General features: G+C 47.5%; 1 protein-coding gene across 1 annotated transcript in view; it reads left to right on the top strand.

Moving 5' to 3' along the window:
- MORN1 (MORN repeat containing 1) overlaps nt 1-16476 on the top strand; it is a 50362-nt gene extending 33886 nt beyond the window's left edge. The window contains exons 11-14 of the mRNA XM_083375799.1: nt 79-209; nt 706-779; nt 13004-13077; nt 15969-16476. Of these exons, the coding sequence (XP_083231925.1) occupies nt 79-209; nt 706-779; nt 13004-13077; nt 15969-16117 (428 nt within the window). The 3' untranslated portion in view covers nt 16118-16476. The remainder of the gene's footprint in view (nt 1-78; nt 210-705; nt 780-13003; nt 13078-15968) is intronic.
- Nucleotides 16477-17358: the final 882 nt, after the last annotated feature.

Here is a 17358-nt window from a genome sequence, read left to right as displayed (position 1 = left end):
ATGTGGAAGGGCCGCTGAACCAAACCAGGTGAGAGAGATGCCAGCTTTCACCGCAGATTCTTCTTCTTTGTCCCCTAGGAGGAAGCTATGCCTTTGGTTTTCCCCATCTGCAAAGGAGCAGGCGTGGCTGGGCCACTTTCAGAAACATCCGCCTTGCCTCTCTCCTGGTCGATCCGGAGCCCGATCCACAGACGGGGGAACTGCCTGAAGTAAGAAAGACCCAAGTTTGGGGAGGGGGGGCAGGGCTTTTTCCCCTTCTCTCACACCCCTGAATGTCCCCCAAGAGGAAGATCATTAAAGAGAGAGCCATCCTAGAAGGGTGAAGGAGGAATTTCCTGACAGTGGGAAGAATTAATGGAACAGCTTTCCTCCCAGAGTTGTGGGTTGCTCCATCACTGGAGGCGATTTCAGAAATAGACTGGACCACCGTATGTCTGGGATGGTATAAGGTCTTCTGCCTTGGGCAGGGGACCTCCAAGGTCCCTTCCAGCCTTGTGATTATACAAATCTCCAGAACTAATCAATCTGTTAATTGATTCTCTCTCTCTCTCTCTCTCTCTCTCTCTCTCTCTCTCTCTCTCTCTCTCTCTCTCTCTCTCTCTCTCTCTCTCTCTCTCTCTCTCTTTTTCAAACTGCATTGTATTCCAGTACCTCTTTAAGGGAGAGATCTACTGTTTTTCTTCCTCGCAACTCCCATCCCTACAGAGTGAAGTTGAAGAGAAAAGGGTCTCCTCAGAGACCATGGAAGCTTCCACCCTGCTTCCAGCCCGACGTAGCAGGTATGTCCCATCTTTCTTAAAAATTGGGGTTGACTCTGCTTTAAGGCAAATGGACTTGGGTGGGAAGGAGGTGGAAATCTGGCTGGGATATGAAACCGTTGCACAGAGTAGGACCAAAGCATGCCTTTATTTATTTCTAAAACTTAGTGACTTGCAGTTTTTTTAAAAAATCATTGTTCATGTTGGGTGAGTCACACTGTGTTTATTGGTTTCTGTAATAAGAGTGGCTTCTATCAATGTGACTTCTTACAAAGGTCAAGTAGGATTCTTGTGAAACGTGTTTGTGACATTTCTTCATCTTTGTAATCTCTCTCCCTCCCTCCTTCCTACATTTTTTTTTGTGGACAAGCTTGTAGTCACTCCATAATAAAAAGTAAAGGTAAAGGTTCCCCTGCACATGCGTGCTAGTCATTTCCGACTCTAGGGGCCGGTGCTCATTGTCCGAGGACGTCTCCGTGGTCATGTGGCCGGCATGACTAGACGCCAAAGGCGCACAGAACATTGTTCCCTTCCCACCGTAGTGGTCCCTATTTTTCTACTTGCATTTTTACGTGTTTTCGAACTGCTAGGTTGGCAGAAGCTGGGACGAGTAACAGGCGCTCACTCTGCTACGCGGCACTCGGGATTCGACCCGCCAAACTACCGACCTTCTGATCGACAAACTCAGCGTCCTAACCCACTGAGCCACCGCGTCCCTTCTTATTCCATAATATTTATTATTAAATACTGGGTATACTTAACATTTTCACCTCGGCCTGCTCATCTCCCACGCACCAGTGGTTCTCAACCTTTTTTTTTACCACAGACCCCTTTTTCTGGCCACGCACCCCCAAGACTTAACTCAGGATTTAAATCACAACATTTCTTCAAGCTTCCCCAAACCCTCCCCCCTGGGATGATATCGTGGACTCCCACCTAGGGGTCCACAGACCACAGGTTGAGAACCGCTGTCCCTCGCCATCCACCCCCAACTCGTTTTCCAAATTTCTGCCCGCTTGTTCAACTTTCGGATTGTGAGCGCGACACAATGGACCATCCTCCTTTTTCGTTTCCAGCCTGGCACTTGGAGACGTCGCAAAGAAAGTCTCGCGTCCTCCTCCTGACAGGTTAATCCTCTAAACGGAGGGTGATTCATTCACCGATCACACGAAGCCGGCTTCGGCCGGGGGCGCCTTTGCCGCAGGTTGAACCCTCTCGAGGGACCCTTGGGCTCCAGCCCTGCCCCACACTGCCACGAGCATCTCACTGAAGTCAGGAGAGAGAAGCCAGCGTTCCTTGCAGAACTGCTTTTCCGACAGCACCAGCCTCGTTTCTGATCCTGATACCCACAGGAATACCGGCTCGCTGCCCTACAGCAACGCCAGCAGATATTGAGACCAATTGGTTTAGAGGGGCAAGATAACAGCAGGAAGATTAGTGGTTACAGCTGTCTTCAGGAGGAAGAGAAGGAGTGGTGGCTGGTGTGGCTCCAATTAGGTGCCTGCTGGAAGAAAGAAAACCGCCAGGGAGATCTAATTGGTTTTTCATCTGAGTGGCAGAAGCTGTTGGAGCGATCTCGCCTTGGCACAAGCAACTCCAGTGGTTTGGGCTCGGCGGGCTGGGCGGAAGAGAGCCCTCGCCACCTCCGCTGGGATAAAGGAGAAGAGTGGTTTGTTTGTTTGTTTATTCATTTGGCAGACGGCTTGCCATCCGTGGACTAAGCAATATAAGTTAAGATTTCAGCTAGGGGAGTAGAAGCCGTCAAAATATAAATGTCCAGGAGAGTTGCGAACTGAACAAACGAGCAGCTGCCGGCAGCCGGGTACTCAGTAGACCAGGGCAGCGGTGGGATTCAAATAGGTGAACCACCGGTTCTCGGTGTGGATGCCGCTTCTGGAAACCCGTTCTGGGCCTGGGCACCAAAAAAGTAGCTACCGCTTCTGCCCGAGTGGTGCGGACCGGCTGAATCCCACCACTTGTGGCTTGCGACCCTGGTGGTTGTTTGTGTTTGACACATGCAGTGCTTGCGCAGGCTTCTCCTGAGAGAAAACACAAGAGTTGTGTTTTTGAAGGGTGGAGGGACCACTGGAACAAATTGCTGTCCCGCTTCCTAATACATTAAACGAACTATGAGGAATAAGCCCCAATTTGAGCCTTTAAATCTGCTTAGTTGAGGTAATGCTCAACAGCTGGGGAAGAAACGGAGAAGGACTTACAACACAGGAAATGACAAAATCCGTGCGCTCCAGACCGTAAGAGAGAGGAAGAAACCAAGTTGCAATGGAAACTGGCCAAGAAGATAAAAATCACTGGAAGAGTGATCACCGGCTTTTTTTCAAAAAAAAAAATTACACGTAGCTTATCCCATAATGGTTTAAAAGCATAAAATGCACGCACAAACACAGGTGGGGAAAGATGAATAGGGAGAGCGTAAATAAATGAGGAAAGGCAGAAACGTCAATAACAGCAGGAATGCCATTTAAACATTTATTTTTTTTGGAAAAAGAAAGGAATGTCAAACATTAAGAAGTAGAGTCAACTTTCTTTTCTCTCAAGAACTGGCTCTGATTTCATTTGCTCTCTTTGGATGCTCTTGGGGGGCCCTGGCGGGTAGTAGGGGGTTCAAGAAATGAGCCGTCTTTTCATCTTAACAAACTGTGGTTAAGTCGAGGGCTCCCTGTATTGGCCGCCGAGCGGGTTTGGAAACGTGGCTAGCAAAAGTAGCCCTAGCTACGTCCAGATATGTCAGAGGAAGGGCAGATTTGTGATCCATCCCAGCCGAGAATTTAATTCCACCTCTTCGCTGAAACATCTGAATTCGCGTCGTTTCCCCCAAGCCTTGGTCAGTCCGAGTCTTCGGCCTCCCAGCTGGGCCCTCCCGTCAGTCAGTCCCCTCTTAAAATCTCTGATTCTCAAGTCGTCCAGGTCGTAGTTATCCCCAAGTTGCTTTTCCACGCGGCAAGTGGACTCTCTTGTTTTTCTTTGGAAGACGTTTCGCCTCTCGTCCAAGAAGCTTCTTCGGCTCTGACCAAATGGTGGGGAATGGAAGGACTTGATATTCCTTGCAGACAGCTGGTCGTTTGCCTTCTTTTCGAGAGCCGCTGAGGCCAAGTGACCCTTTAGGACACAGAGAAACGTCCGAGCGGTCTCCAGGACTCTGTAAAAGAAGGGAAACGACCAGCTTGTCTGCAAGGAATCTCAGTCCTTCCATTCCCCACCATCCGGTCAGAGCCGAAGAAGCTTCTTGGATGAGAAGCGAAACGTTCCGAAGAAAATCAAGAGAGTCCACTTGCCTGGTGGAAAAGCACCTTGGGGAACCTCTCTTTGCTCTCCTTCCTGCTTTCTTTCCTCCAAGCTCTATTTCATCCTTCCGCTTGCGTTTGTGCACCGTTACCAACTGCCAGCCGCCCGAAGATGGGTAACAGGGAAACGGTCTCCAAACCCTGGAAAGAAATGCGAGCAGTCCTTCCGCGCCAGGGCCACGGGGACAACTGCAGGAGAAGTCAGTTAAAGCAACTCGGCTCTTGGCTGGAAATGATGACCTCAATAAGGTCGAGGATCCCAACGGAGAGAGGGCGAGGACGCGGCCTTTGAAAGCGCCGTGGCTTCCCGAACAGGCTCGCTTTCAGCACACACACACCACAACGGGGGGGGGGTGGGTTTCGGCCTCCTGGGCGCCGTTGGGAAAGCCCATCCCATCCGTCACAGATGACTGGACCGTTGGCATCGAACGATCCCCAAGACATCTCACCCTCCCCTTCTCCATCGGCTCTTCAAAAAAAAAAAAGGTATTTCTGGATGGGAAGAAGGTTGGGGAATTCCCATTTCTCCCTCCCCCCCTCACACACACACATACACACTTCCTCCCCCCACCCCCCATATATTGTTTTAAGAAAATTGGAGGCAGCTGTGGCAGCTGAGGGCATTTGTTGTTTTTCCATTGCAACAATTGCTAAGCATCGATTTGCAAAACGTGGAGCCAATAAAAACCCCAGCCATGGCACTCGGCTTTACGCTGCCATCTTATTTTGCCTGAAAATGTGGACTCCCTCTCCTTCCTCTCCCCCCCCCTCCCCCCCAACACACACATCAAGCGCTCCGTGGAATTTTCGAAACGTGATCAAGATCCCGGCGAGTTTCCCGAACAATGTTCGGGGAGCAGCTGCTGTGGCTGTTCCCAGGTTGCTTTAATGAGCCAGACTTGGGGAAGTGGGGAGAGATGGCGGCACTTCCGCCCCGTCCCTCCCCCTCCCAGCCTGGTTATCAAGCCTTCCAGTCTCTCCGGACAGAGAGTGCACCTAATGTGGGGGTGGTGGTGGGGGTGGGAGCCAGATCTGGGTTTTCCTTCCTTCCTTCCTTCCTTCCTTCCTTCCTTCCTTCCTTCCTTCCTTCCTTCCTTCCTTCCTTCCTTCCTTCTTTCTCTGGTCCCCGATCCTCCCTGGTGGCTTCTGCTGCCTTCGGCACCTCTTCAGGGCGCAACGCAGGGCCCCTGGCGATTCCTCTTGAGATGGTTTTTGTGAGAGGCGACAAGACTTGGGCCGTCCGTTTCCCGTGCTTGTTGACGTTCTTGGAGGCAGAAACGCAGTCACCAGAAGCCAGGATGAGTCTGAGCAATGCTGCCAAGGTTCAAGGCAGGTCTTCTGCGTTGTCCTCTTCCTTGTTATTGCCGCATTTCAGTGGCTCTTTCAATGGGGGGGGGCTGTCTTCACAGGTAGCCCTTCACTTGCAACCGCTCGTTTAGTGACCATTCCAAGTTGCCACGGCACTGGCAAAAAAAGAGACGACCGTTTTTCGGACTTGCCGCCATCGCAGCATACCCGTGATCACCTGATCAAAATTCGGGCCTTGGGCAACGGACTCATATTTACGACGGTTGGGGATTTTGACGCTAACTCGCCCAAGGGCGCCTCGTATTTTTTTTTTCTCCTGCTAGCTTCATGTCAAAACTTGGCAAGGACAGCCTTCTTTTCCCCAAGGCTGCGAGGCCAGCTGGCTCTTGACAGCCACGGAGGATTTGCTTGTCCTTGGCAGCCTCTGATTACCTGTTTTGACTTGAGAAAGGGGGGGGGGGCAGGCACGCTGCCCCCTTGCAGCACTCCCCCCCCCCAAGAATCTAATCCAGCCAGCTAATCCATATCCACCAGTCTCAAAACTGAAATCCAGAAAACGACCTTGCGAGTAATTACTCATGGGAAGACTGTTGTACATGACACGGAGGAAATCTGACACGCAGGGTGAGGCGTTATCATTAATAAATGCTTTCCTCTTCCTCTCCCTTTCACCCCTTCCCCTGGCTCTTCTTGCTCAGGGGAAGGGGGGGGGAAATTAATTAAGGCTTTCTTGATTAGGCATTTAATCAGTCCTTAAATCAATACAGATGGAGTCAATTAGTGGGGGGGTTTCCCCCCTTCTTTTTTTGAACACTTGAATTGATACTTGATGCTACCGTGAAATGATGCATTCCCTTCCCCCCCCCCTTTCTGCTTGAATCTCAGCTGTCAGGCTGGAAGGAACAGAACAAGACTCGTTTCTGCCCCAAACTGCTGAACTGAACTCTTGAGTAGAGCAGTCTTTCCTTCTTCCACCTGGGACCCGATCAGTTGATGTGTTTATATTAATGGTCTCACCCTAACGAGCTTTGGTCCATATTCCATGCACTTACTGGCCAGCTCTTTCTTTCAGAAACAATAGAATAATAAGAGTTGGAAGGGACCTTGGAGGTCTTCTAGTCCAACCCCCTACTCAAGCAGAAGACCCTATACTCAGGGGTAGGCAAGGCTGGCTTTTTTTTTATGACTCGTGGACTTCAACTCCCAGAATTCCTGAGCCAGCCATGGCTCAGCTTGGAAACCTCTCCATTTTCCTAAAATGGGGCAAAACTCGCTTAACAAATGTCCAACCCCTTCTTAAAAGCCTCCAGTGATGGATCACCCACAGCTTCTGGAGGCAGGTGGTTCCACTGGTGAATTGTCCTCACTGTCAGGAAGTTTCTCCTTAGTTCCAGGTTGCTTCTCTCCACGATCAGGAAGCTTTCACTGCTGCAGTTTGTGTAAGGAAGCGGTCAAGGGCAGCGCCTCTAGTTCACGTCCTGTATTAAGCCCATCGGGCTACAAGCATACTGCGCATACTCCACAGCTACTATAGCGTCTGTAGATGGACAATCAACAACTGTACACATTTTGAGAAGAAGCCACTTTCAAGTGGTATTCAAACTTGCTTTCCCCCCCCTCCCCAAGCAGCTCAAGGGAAAGGCTTGCTTAAATGAAACCCAGTTGTGTAAGAATGTGGAGAAACCTTGGGAAAAGGACATTTGGATAACCCCAAAGAATTTTGCTGCCTGAACTAGAACAGTGAATAATTCCTCCCTATATCAAGGTGGATCAAACCAAAGAGAGCCAAGTTATTTTGGCACGTGAGGCGGGAGGAAAAAAAACAAACAAATCCCAAAGATCTTTCTTTCTTCCCTGTCAGTCAAGATATAACCATATTATCTTCATTTCAAACGACGATAAAGATAATCATTCTCTTTTTTGGCCCTTTCTGAGACCACCTGGAGCAAACCTCTCGTGGTAGGGCTGCGGTGGAACACGCACCCTGGTCTGACAGGGCCGAAAGAACCTTCCAGAAGGAAGGCAGGGTGTGTACTTCTCATCTTTCTTATCTGGATAAAGAACTGAAAATGTCCGGGGGGGGGGGAATGCTTTTTTAAAAAGTGATTGGTACAACTGTGGACGCTGCCAGTTGCCTCAACGGAAGTGTACAAGAAAGTAGCCAGTCATACTTTTCTCCATTTGTTCACCCATGAGCAACGCATGTTGTTTGCGGATACCCATCTGCTATGTTCTTGTTTCTGAACAAAAAAAAAATACTTAACAAAAAAATTGGATTTTTTTGGTTTGCCCAATTGTTTGGGATCTTCAAATGCAGCCTCCCTTCCTTTGCCTCTCTCAGTTATTTAGGAGGATGTCCACCTTTCGTTACCTTCTCAGAATAAGAGAGTTGGAAGGGGACCTCAGAGGTCTTCTAGTCCAACCCCCTGCTCAAGCGGGGGATCCGATACCGTTTCAGACAAATGATTGTCCAATCTCCTCTTGAAAACCTCCAGTGATGGAGGCAAGTCACTCCGCTGCTTAATTGTTCTCCCTGCTAAGAAATTCCCCCTTAGCTCTAGGTTGTTTCTCTCCTCGATCAGCCGTTGTTTCTTCTTCTTGTCATTCTTGCACTGCTTCTCCTCCCTCTCTTGTCTCCATTATTCCCCTTCGCTGCCATCTTTTTTTTTAGCACTAAAGGTAAACCCTTAAGAGAAGCGGCTTTGAACCAGACTGGCTTCTCCTACACGTCCTGCCGGTTGGTCCTACAGAGCAATCGTTGCGCTTCTTACATGGTTTGTTGCAAATGACTCCTGTTTTTTTTTTCCTTCTGGGCCTGTCGGGTCTTTCGGTCTGCTTAGGATATTTTGGGTGGTGAAACGTCTGCAAGAAAACAAGCCAGCTCAGAGAGCAGCAGAGACCCCTCATGTCAACCCTGAGCTGCAAAGCTTCTCCTTTATTGGTAAGATGTCAGGGCCAGCATAGCAAGAAAACAAGCCAGCATGGAGCCCTAACTTTAGCTGAGTTGCGCTCATCCAGCCGACGACTCCGAAGAGCCGATTTCTGCCCCTCCTCGCTGGGTCCGAGAGCCCCGTCACGTCAGTCATTCTTAAAATCTCTTCTTGGGAGTTTCCTCTTCAGAATGAGGCCGAAGAGAGCTTGAAAGAATAGATGATAATGATCCTCTCTTTTTTGTTTTTTAAAGAAACCCTTGCCTTTCTACGCTTTTCTTCAGGAAGGGAAGGGGAGGGGGAAATAGCTTGAAAAATGAATCCTGTCTTGTCTAAGCAAGGAATAATAAATAAAAGCAGGTGCGAAACGTTGGAATCGAAAACAGATGGGTATGACGGATATGATCTGGGTCCCCCACCGCTTCGGTCTTTTAATCCCTGTGGCTTAGTGGGAATACTTCCCCCCTGACGCAATGCAGAAATAATAAATGGAGCAACTCGCGAGGAGTGGGGTTCTCTTAATGGTGGCGGATTGAGGGGCAAGGATTATTTGGCTTTTTTTAAAAAAAAAATTCCATTTATATCCCGCCCTTCTCCGAAGACTCAGGGCGGCTTACAAGCTTAGCAGTAGCCTTCATTCTATGTATCTGCCTGCTTATTAGGGCTTTCACACACACCCCAAGCGGCATTATTACAAAGTCAGCTTAATTGCCCCCAACAATCTGGGTCCTCGTTTTACCTACCTGGGAAGGATGGAAGGCTGAGTCAACCTTGAGCCTGGTGGGACTCGAACCTGCACTAATTGCAGGCAGCTGGTGATACTTAAGGAGGCATTAGCCCACTGCTCCACCAAGGCTCTTATTTTCATATTGGACCTCTGGCTTCAGATCCTTGGGGATGCCCGAGCTGATGGAGGAAGGCTCCTTGTCAATTGGAGAAGATCCTCTCTTATAAAACCCTGGTGAGACCACGCCTGGAACACTGCAGCCAAATTTGGTCACCATATCACAAAAAAGACCTTGAGAGTTTGGGGGGGGGGGGGAAAAATTCAGAGAAAAGCAACTAAGATGCTCCAAGGCCTGGAGACCAAAACATAAGAAGAACGGCTGCAGAACATCGAATGTTATTGCTTGACGCTTGGGTTTGGCTAGTCTAAAGAAAAGAAGAAATAGGGGAGACGCGATAGCAGTTATTCCAGTATTTGAGGGGATGCCAGGGGGCAGAGGGGGTCACGTTATTCACCAAAGCACCAGCGGGAAGGACGAGAAAAAAATGGATGGAAACTAATCAAGGAGAGAAGCAACCTGGAATTGAAGGAGAAACTTCCTGACAGTGAGGATAATCAGCCAATGGAACAGCTCCATCACTGGAGATTTTTAAGAAGAGACTAGACAGTCACTTGAACAAGATGGTATAGGTTCTCCTGCTTGAGCAGGGGGCTGGACTAGAAGACCTCCAAGGTCCCTTCCAGCTTCTATTCTATCCTATTCTTCCTTAGGATGAACACTTATTGAGTCTAAAGGCTGGCTTGGTACCACAGGATGTCCAAAATCAGCTTGGTTGGTTATTTGTTTGGTGGATTGCAGGAACCTAACCACGCGTTTTGCCTGTCAAGTGAACTGGACCATGGTGTGAAGCCTAAGATATTCCATTGGATCATATCTTGTGCTTCAGTAACTTGGATCTGAGGTTAATGGGTCTTGGATGAACTCAGGTCAGGATGTTTTACCTCTGAATAAACTTGCAGGGCAACCTTGGCTCTCTGCAAGTCCGAACATTGAATTGGAGACTTTATACCTCCCCCAGATCTTAGTACTTTTGTGTAAAACGCCTCTGGATTTGAACCTGGCACGATTTCACTAAAAGGGGAAAGTTGGCTTTGCATGTGAAATAAGTACTTGGCTAAGTCCGTGAAAGGAAAGCAATTTAGTTTCGTTAAAGGTTCTTTTCAACGGAGTTGAAAAGTAAGCGGTGTGGCATAATAAAACCTTGCATTAATCCTGCCTGTAAGTCCGATTCAGGCGGCTAATATTCCTATTGCCGTCATCTCTGCCTGGAAGGGACCACTCCTTTCTGAATGCTATCCAGGGTTATGGAAAGAATAAACCTGCTTCGGAAGAAATGTTAATCCCGCTGAAGGGAAAAGGGAGCATTAAGTCACTAGAGAGGCCGAATCCATTCTATGGGCCTAACTGATCGTTGGGTTGCAGAGCTTAAACTTACAATAGGCTTCAATAGTCTGAATTATAATGCAGCAAAGTGTTCCTATTGGGAGGATTTGCCAAGATCAAAACCTCTTCCTCTGGCACCCTTCCAACTCCCTTTTTGTTTCCTGGTGTATTTACTTTCTGACCTACCCCATGAAAATTTGTCAAGGCACTTCCAACAGATTCCTGTGTAAAAACCCAATTTTCTGATGGGACCCCTGGATCGCTCCCTGAACAAATTACCCGGCTAAAAGCGCAGTTATAATTTGGGCACTGTGTTCCTGAAGTTGGACACGCTCAGCAGCAGCCGATAAAGAGTGCAGTCTTTCGAAGTCCTGAGCATAGTTAAAAGGACGCCTGTTCTAAGTATGAATCTTATCTTCCGTATATTATTTGCTTACGTCATTTCCCTTTCGCTCTCCCATCGACAAATGTCAAAACAATTGCCCATAGAACTTCGCTTTTTAACAGATAGGAAAGCTGCTTCCAGCGACCCAACCGGCAGGGAATAAAAGCTGGAGGAGAAAGATAACAATTGGTTGCAATAATTTAAAATCATTTACGGCAGAAAACGTTTCATCCTGGGGATCCAGCTAAATTCCCAGGGATGATCCGCTACCAGAGAGAAGGGTCACTTTTGAATACGGATGACCTCCACAATCTGATCAGAACTTGGGCGTTTGAGCAGGCCTCTAGAGGAAATTTCCCAGTCAGTCCCAGGTGACTTTGGAGAATAGGTGGACCTCCCCCCCTGCTTCTTCTTTTGTGGCGGCCCCTCAAATGATGGAAGGCTGCTATGATGTCACGCCTGGTCCTTCTCTTCATTAAACCAGACGTCCCCAATTCCTACCATCGTTCTTCCTATGTTTTAGTCTTCATTCCTCTAGTCAAAATAGAGAAAGAGGTTAATTTTCTCCATCCACTCCCCATTATAAAGCCTTAGTGTCTCAGGCAATTGAGAAGCAAGCAAAAAAAACCCCTCTTTTTCCAGAAAAGAAATAAATCCCGTTCTGTTTATAAGAACATGTCTGCCGGTGCATCCAGCAAGCCCTATGAAGTCATTTATTTATGTTTTCAAAGTTGAGAGATGGGACCTTGGATGAGATACGCAAGCATCGTTGCATTAAAAAAAAGGGGTGGGGTTACTACTTATGTTCTCATTCACTAGCTTTTCATAAATATGGACACTTGAGAGCCTCACTATCCCTTGACGTGAGGAGCAGAATATGGAGGTCCTCGACCGCTGTTTTTTTTTTTGGGGGGGGAAATAAAATTCCATAGCCAGTACAATCTGAGATTCAGTTTTTCTCTGGTTTATAAATCGCCAAGTAACAACGAGGCTGACAGTTCTGCTCCTTCCCTTACCTAAGTGAATGTGTTTGAACCAATTTCTTCCAGTGAGTCTCCTTCACAGGATTCTGATGAAGTTTAATAATAATAATATATTTTTAAAAAAAAAGTCGAATCGTTGTGAGGTAGATGAATAGACGCAATTTGGGGGGAACCTTAAGGATTTTGTTTATTTTTAATCCTTCCCTTTATACTCCACTAATTCACATCGCTTTTGAACTCCTCTTGTTTCGTATTTATTATTTTTAGACCCCCCAGAGGGTCTGTTTGTTTTTTAAAAAAAAGAAAAAGCACTTTCATATAACTTTATTTCTTCTGTTGTTGGCAAAGGATGAAGCCCGGGTTATTCTTAGTGCTAAATTATTTATCTTTGTTCCTTTCCGAGGCGGGATTTCTGAGTTTTATATTTGTCCCCCCCCCCCGGGAGACCACCGAAGCCTGTTCCTCACCTCCTGGTTACCCTCTTCAGCTTTGTGACAATCGGGCAAAGGGCTGTGCCCAGAAAGGCCGAATAAATATTCAGTATTTGCTCCCTCCCAATAGGCAAGCTGGCAAAACGCTCAACTCTCATCAGGCAAGTCTTAAGGGGCTTCTCACGTTTACTGCCCAGGAAGCAAGATACCGTTACCTGCAGGGTAATTGCCATCGCCTTTAATGGGATTACTTCCAAGTAAATACACGCAGCTTTCATCATCATCATCATCATCATCATCATCATCATTTTAGCCATTGTCTACCCACTGCAGGAGGAAGGCCTCTTCCGCCTGTTTCCAACCAAGACGTGCCTGGGTTTCCCTTTGCCAGTTGGGCCCGCCATACTCGCTGATGTGGTCGCTCCACCTTGTCATTTATTTATTTATTATTTATTTATTATTTAAATTTATATACCGCCCTATTCCCATAGGACTCAGGGCGGTTTACAGGGAAAATTAAAAAACATAGCATACAAAAATTAAAATCGGTTAAAACTATTAATTAAATTCCAGTCCCTGAAATTAAAACTAAAACCCAATTAAATTAAATTAAAATTAAAACCCCTCAGTCTGGGCCAAACGTGGGCGCTTTGTACTCTTAGAAGCCCAGTCTTGCACACGACAATAGACCTGGACTGGTTTTTAAAGCAGTAACACTTCCTTTGCCTCCCCCAGATCAAGAATGGCCACTGAAGGGTGGAAGTCCAGGGTGAATGAAAGCTCACCAAATGTCACATCACCTGCACCAGGTAAGATTTCCTTGCTTTCCCCTCATTTTGTGTAGTTGCAGCTGTCGGGGCCGGAAGTTTTTTAAAAAAGGACCAAATGTTCCTCGGTTTAAAAAAAAAAGACCCTTATTTTTATCAACACAAGGCTCCTCTAGGGCTGTGTGTTTCACAACTTGGTGGCTTTAAGACGTGTGGACGTCTGGGAACTGATTTCTGGGAACTGAGGTCCACAGATTAGGAAGAGGCTGCCCTCCCTCCCTCCCTCCCTTCCTTCCTTCCTTCATGGCTGCATATAGATAGCTGTGACTTGACATTCTTTTTCTCCCTGTTCTTTAAATGTCAGTCTGTTTTTGGAACAGATGGGTGGGGAAGTAAGGGAGAGGAAGGCTTACTGCAGAAGGAGAGGTGAAACAATTGAGAAAGAAAGGGAGGAAGGAAGGAAAGGAAAGAAAGAAAGAAAGAAAGGAAAGAAAGAGAAAGGAAAGAAAGAAAGAGAAAGAAAGAGAAAGAAAAAGAAAGAAAGAAAAGAAAGAAAAGAAAGAAAGAAAGAAAGAAAGAAAGAAAGAAAGAAAGAAAGAAAGAAAGAAAGAAAGAAAGAAATATAGTCATATTGGAAGGCACCATAGCTTCACTCCGGGTCTTTTTCCAGGAGCCTTCTTGTGGGTCTTCACACAATGTGTCCGAAGTAGGAATCATTTGTGCTTCAAACAAGAACTCTTGAGTGGATTTCTCTGAGGATCCAATAGTTTGTTGTCTCGGCTGTCCACGGTCTCCCCAGGAGTTTTCCAACCCCAAAGTTCAAAAGTGTACTCTACTGAATAACCACACAGCAAATCCATCTGTACCTCCAGGTAACTGTGTCATCGGTTCATAAGTAGGTCTTCTGGTACACATGTTTACCTTCCCAAGACACGAGGAACTGCACACGCCTCACATTCCTTGGAAAGAGAGTTTCTTCTGAAAATCAGAGCTTTTAGGACTGCGGCCAAATCAGCTCCTCCCCACGACAACTAATCTCCGTTGAGCAATTCCACGCGCGCTTTTCTCTGTTCGATCGGGGGCTGGTGTCAGGCTGGGCTTTCATGTAGAGCACAATGGCAGAATCTTCCCAAACTTGCAGAGGTACCTCTTTCGCAATTTCACCCGCCTAGACTAAAGAAGAAGAAAGAAGGAAGAAGAAGAAGAAGAAGAAGAAAGAAGGAAGAAGAAGAAGAAGAAGAAGAAGAAGAAGAAGAAGAAGAAGAAGAAGAAGAAGAAGAAGAAGAAGAAGAAGAAGAAGAAGAATCTCCTTGAATCTTTTCCCCTTTTGAATTCGGGGGCTGCTAACCCAAGTATTCTGGGCCCAATTCAGCTGTGTAATGGCACACTCATCGCATTAATCCCTCTGAAATATGGAGGGTGGGCTGACTTTGGACTCTAGGGAAGGTCTCGGGGTTCAGTCCCCAGCGTTTCAGTCAGAAAGGACCAGGACAAGTGGGAGAAATCCCCTCTCTGTTGGAAGCAGAGCTGAATAAAAATTCACACCAGTAATCTTAAGTTTATAGAAGTGGGATTAATGGCACAGAAAGGCACCTTTTTTAGAAAAAAGTGTTGGGATTTGTTCCTTCGCCGGCGTGGAAAACGGCAACTCCGATGGTCAAAGGCCCACCAGGATAGACGAGGAGCAGTCTTTGGGTTGACTGAATTCGTTTGCAACATTTGCTTTCAAGAAAGTCTTGAAGACGTTCAACAGCCAAGCCAGGAATGAGGAAGTTGATGACCTAATGCTATTGCTATTAGTATGAATCATGCCAGCGGTCCCCAACCTTTGTGGCTTAGCGGCCCAGCTTGCGGGGTGGGGGTGGGGAAGGGAAGAGGGGACCTGGACTGTGTGAGCGATGGGCCAAGTTGAGCTGCATGCACGAACATGCCCCAGCCCGCCACTCGCGCATCCCAATTCCGAATAAGCCATAGCCTGTTAGTGAGCTGCAGTATCCATTCATTGTCTGCGGCACTTTCTATTCACCATTTTCTTTACAGTCCTGGAGGGAGGTAGACGGAAGCGGGATGCTCATCAGATGTCCCGTTCCTCAATCTTCAAACGTGACCAGGCCACCTTGGGCCCGTTTGTTCTTTCTCGGAGGGAATCTCAGGATTGTGAGAAGAAAGCCGAAGGGCAGAGTGCTGTGCCTGCCGAGTTGAGTTTAATAACCTGAGCCTCCTTTCTCAAGGACCTATTAGTTATCCGCCTCCAAAGGCTTTGAGTTGCTCCGGTGTGAGTTTTGCCTGCTTGAGAACTTCACTGGAAATGAAAACCCACCTGGAACAGAAAATCCTATTTTATTAGTCAAGTGATATAATAACCTTGCAGGCTGTGATGCCGAAGGTGGCCTCCGGCAAGCAGTTTGAAGCCGAAAGGCCACCTTCGGTCTGAAAAACATTGACAGGGATAAAGTGTCTTGGTTTTCCCCCTCCCCCCCTCCCCTGGTGCCTTTTGGGTCGCCTTGCCTTTTGAATGTCTCATTCTGGGGCAAGGCAGAGCGGCGGGATAGATTCCCACCTCCCGGAGCAGGCGGGAAAGAGCTAGCTGTGTGGAGACTGTTTGGAATCCAAGCTGGGTGGGCTCTGTGGATGTAAAATATCTCCTTGGCCCCGTTGCATTCGATGAGGCTGTGCTTCAATGAAAAGGCACGGATTTTTCAATAATCAAATTAGCAGGCGGAGGTGTTTAGATTGTAACTCAGGTGGAGAAACGCATTGCCGCCACCAGAGCGTGCCTGGAGAGACATGATCCGTGCTCGCCAGCCCGCCGTGTAAAATCTCTGTGGTTTGTCAGAGAAGCGTCCTCCCGGGCCCCATTCTGTAGCCTGTTTTAGGGTAACCGTTAATCCAGACCCCTCGGTTAATTCCCAGCTTTCCTTTCTATCTTTCAGGCGAGTATGTAATTACGGTTCGCGAAGTGACATCACCTCCGTTTCTAGGCCAACTTCTCCCACCTGTTTTCAAGCTTTTAAAAGTCCTGCCAAAGAAAGAGATAGTTATGGGTTCCGGTAAAGAAATTCAGAAAGATCTTGGCAGTTAAAGGGGGAAGAAATTGATGGACCGCAACCAAGCTCCCCCCCACCCCCCGAAACTCAGGGGGATATATATATATATATATATATATATGCCCTTCGCTGACCTGGGAATTATTCATCCAATTTCACCTCTCCACAACGTCTTTCTTTCTCTCAGAGAGGATCTTCAGCATGGGAACCAAACAGCAAAGAAACAAAACCCAGCCATCTGTTTTATCATTTCTTCCAGCCAACATTAATTTCGATGAACTCTAGATATTTAATTTTCCGACGATAGAGGCCAAGCCTTACAGTCCCTCTGGCATCTACGTATCATGTCTTTCTATATCAAAATGGACTTTGCGCGTTCAACAACAACAACAACAAACACACACCCCTTGAAGGCCTTGAAAAGCGCCTTCTGGAGCTCGGTTGATTATTTGCAAATAAAACCTAAGTGGGACAGGCCAGCGAGGAGCAAAGCTGGAATTGGGGGAGGGGGAAGGGGGGAGTGGATCTGTTGGAAACTGGGATTGGAGACATGTGGGTTGAGCTTCTTAAGCAGCCCTAGTGACCAAGATGCCTCCTGAGCTGGTCTCCCCTAGATAGGTTGGGCCTCTTTCCCCTAGAATGCCTTAGCATTGGCGACTAGGGGGATTCTGGGAGATCTCTTTGAAGGGTACCGTTGTCTTGGAAGCCCTCCATCCTTCCTGAGTCAGATACACCAGTCTACAGAAGGGGGCCTCTCTTATCTTCTTTTGTGGGCTAAAAAAGATGGGCTGTCGTTTTTTAGGTATCCAATTAATGCCAAGGAAACTTTGTCCAGGCATAGCTAAATCTAACCACTGCTTTTGGGAGTATTCTCCCTCCCTCCCTCCCTCCCTCCCTCCCTTCTTCCTTCCTTCCTTCCTTCCTTCCTTCCTTCCTTCCTTCCTTCCTTCCTTCCTTCCTTCCTTCCTTTCTTCTTCCCTCCCTCCCCTCCTTCCTTCCTTCCTTCCTTCCTTCCTTCCTTCCTTCCTTCCTTCCTTCCCTCCCTCCCTCCCTCCTCTTGAGCAATCCACAAGTCTTCATATTTCTTTTTGCAAATTTTAAAATTTCAAATGAGGAGAAAAGATTTGTCAGCTTCACCAGACTTCTGCAGGATTCAGGAATGCAGGGCGGAAGCCAAATCCATTCACGCCCTTCAGTGCCACGAAAGAACAGCCGATAAAAAAACGGCAAGCCTTCCTCGGCAAGAGAGGGAGTTTATCCCACCTCCCACAATGGC

This window comes from Vipera ursinii, assembly GCF_947247035.1.
Source record: "Vipera ursinii genome assembly, chromosome: 17".
NCBI lineage: Eukaryota > Metazoa > Chordata > Lepidosauria > Squamata > Viperidae > Vipera > Vipera ursinii.
This window is presented reverse-complemented; position numbering and strand designations above follow the sequence as displayed.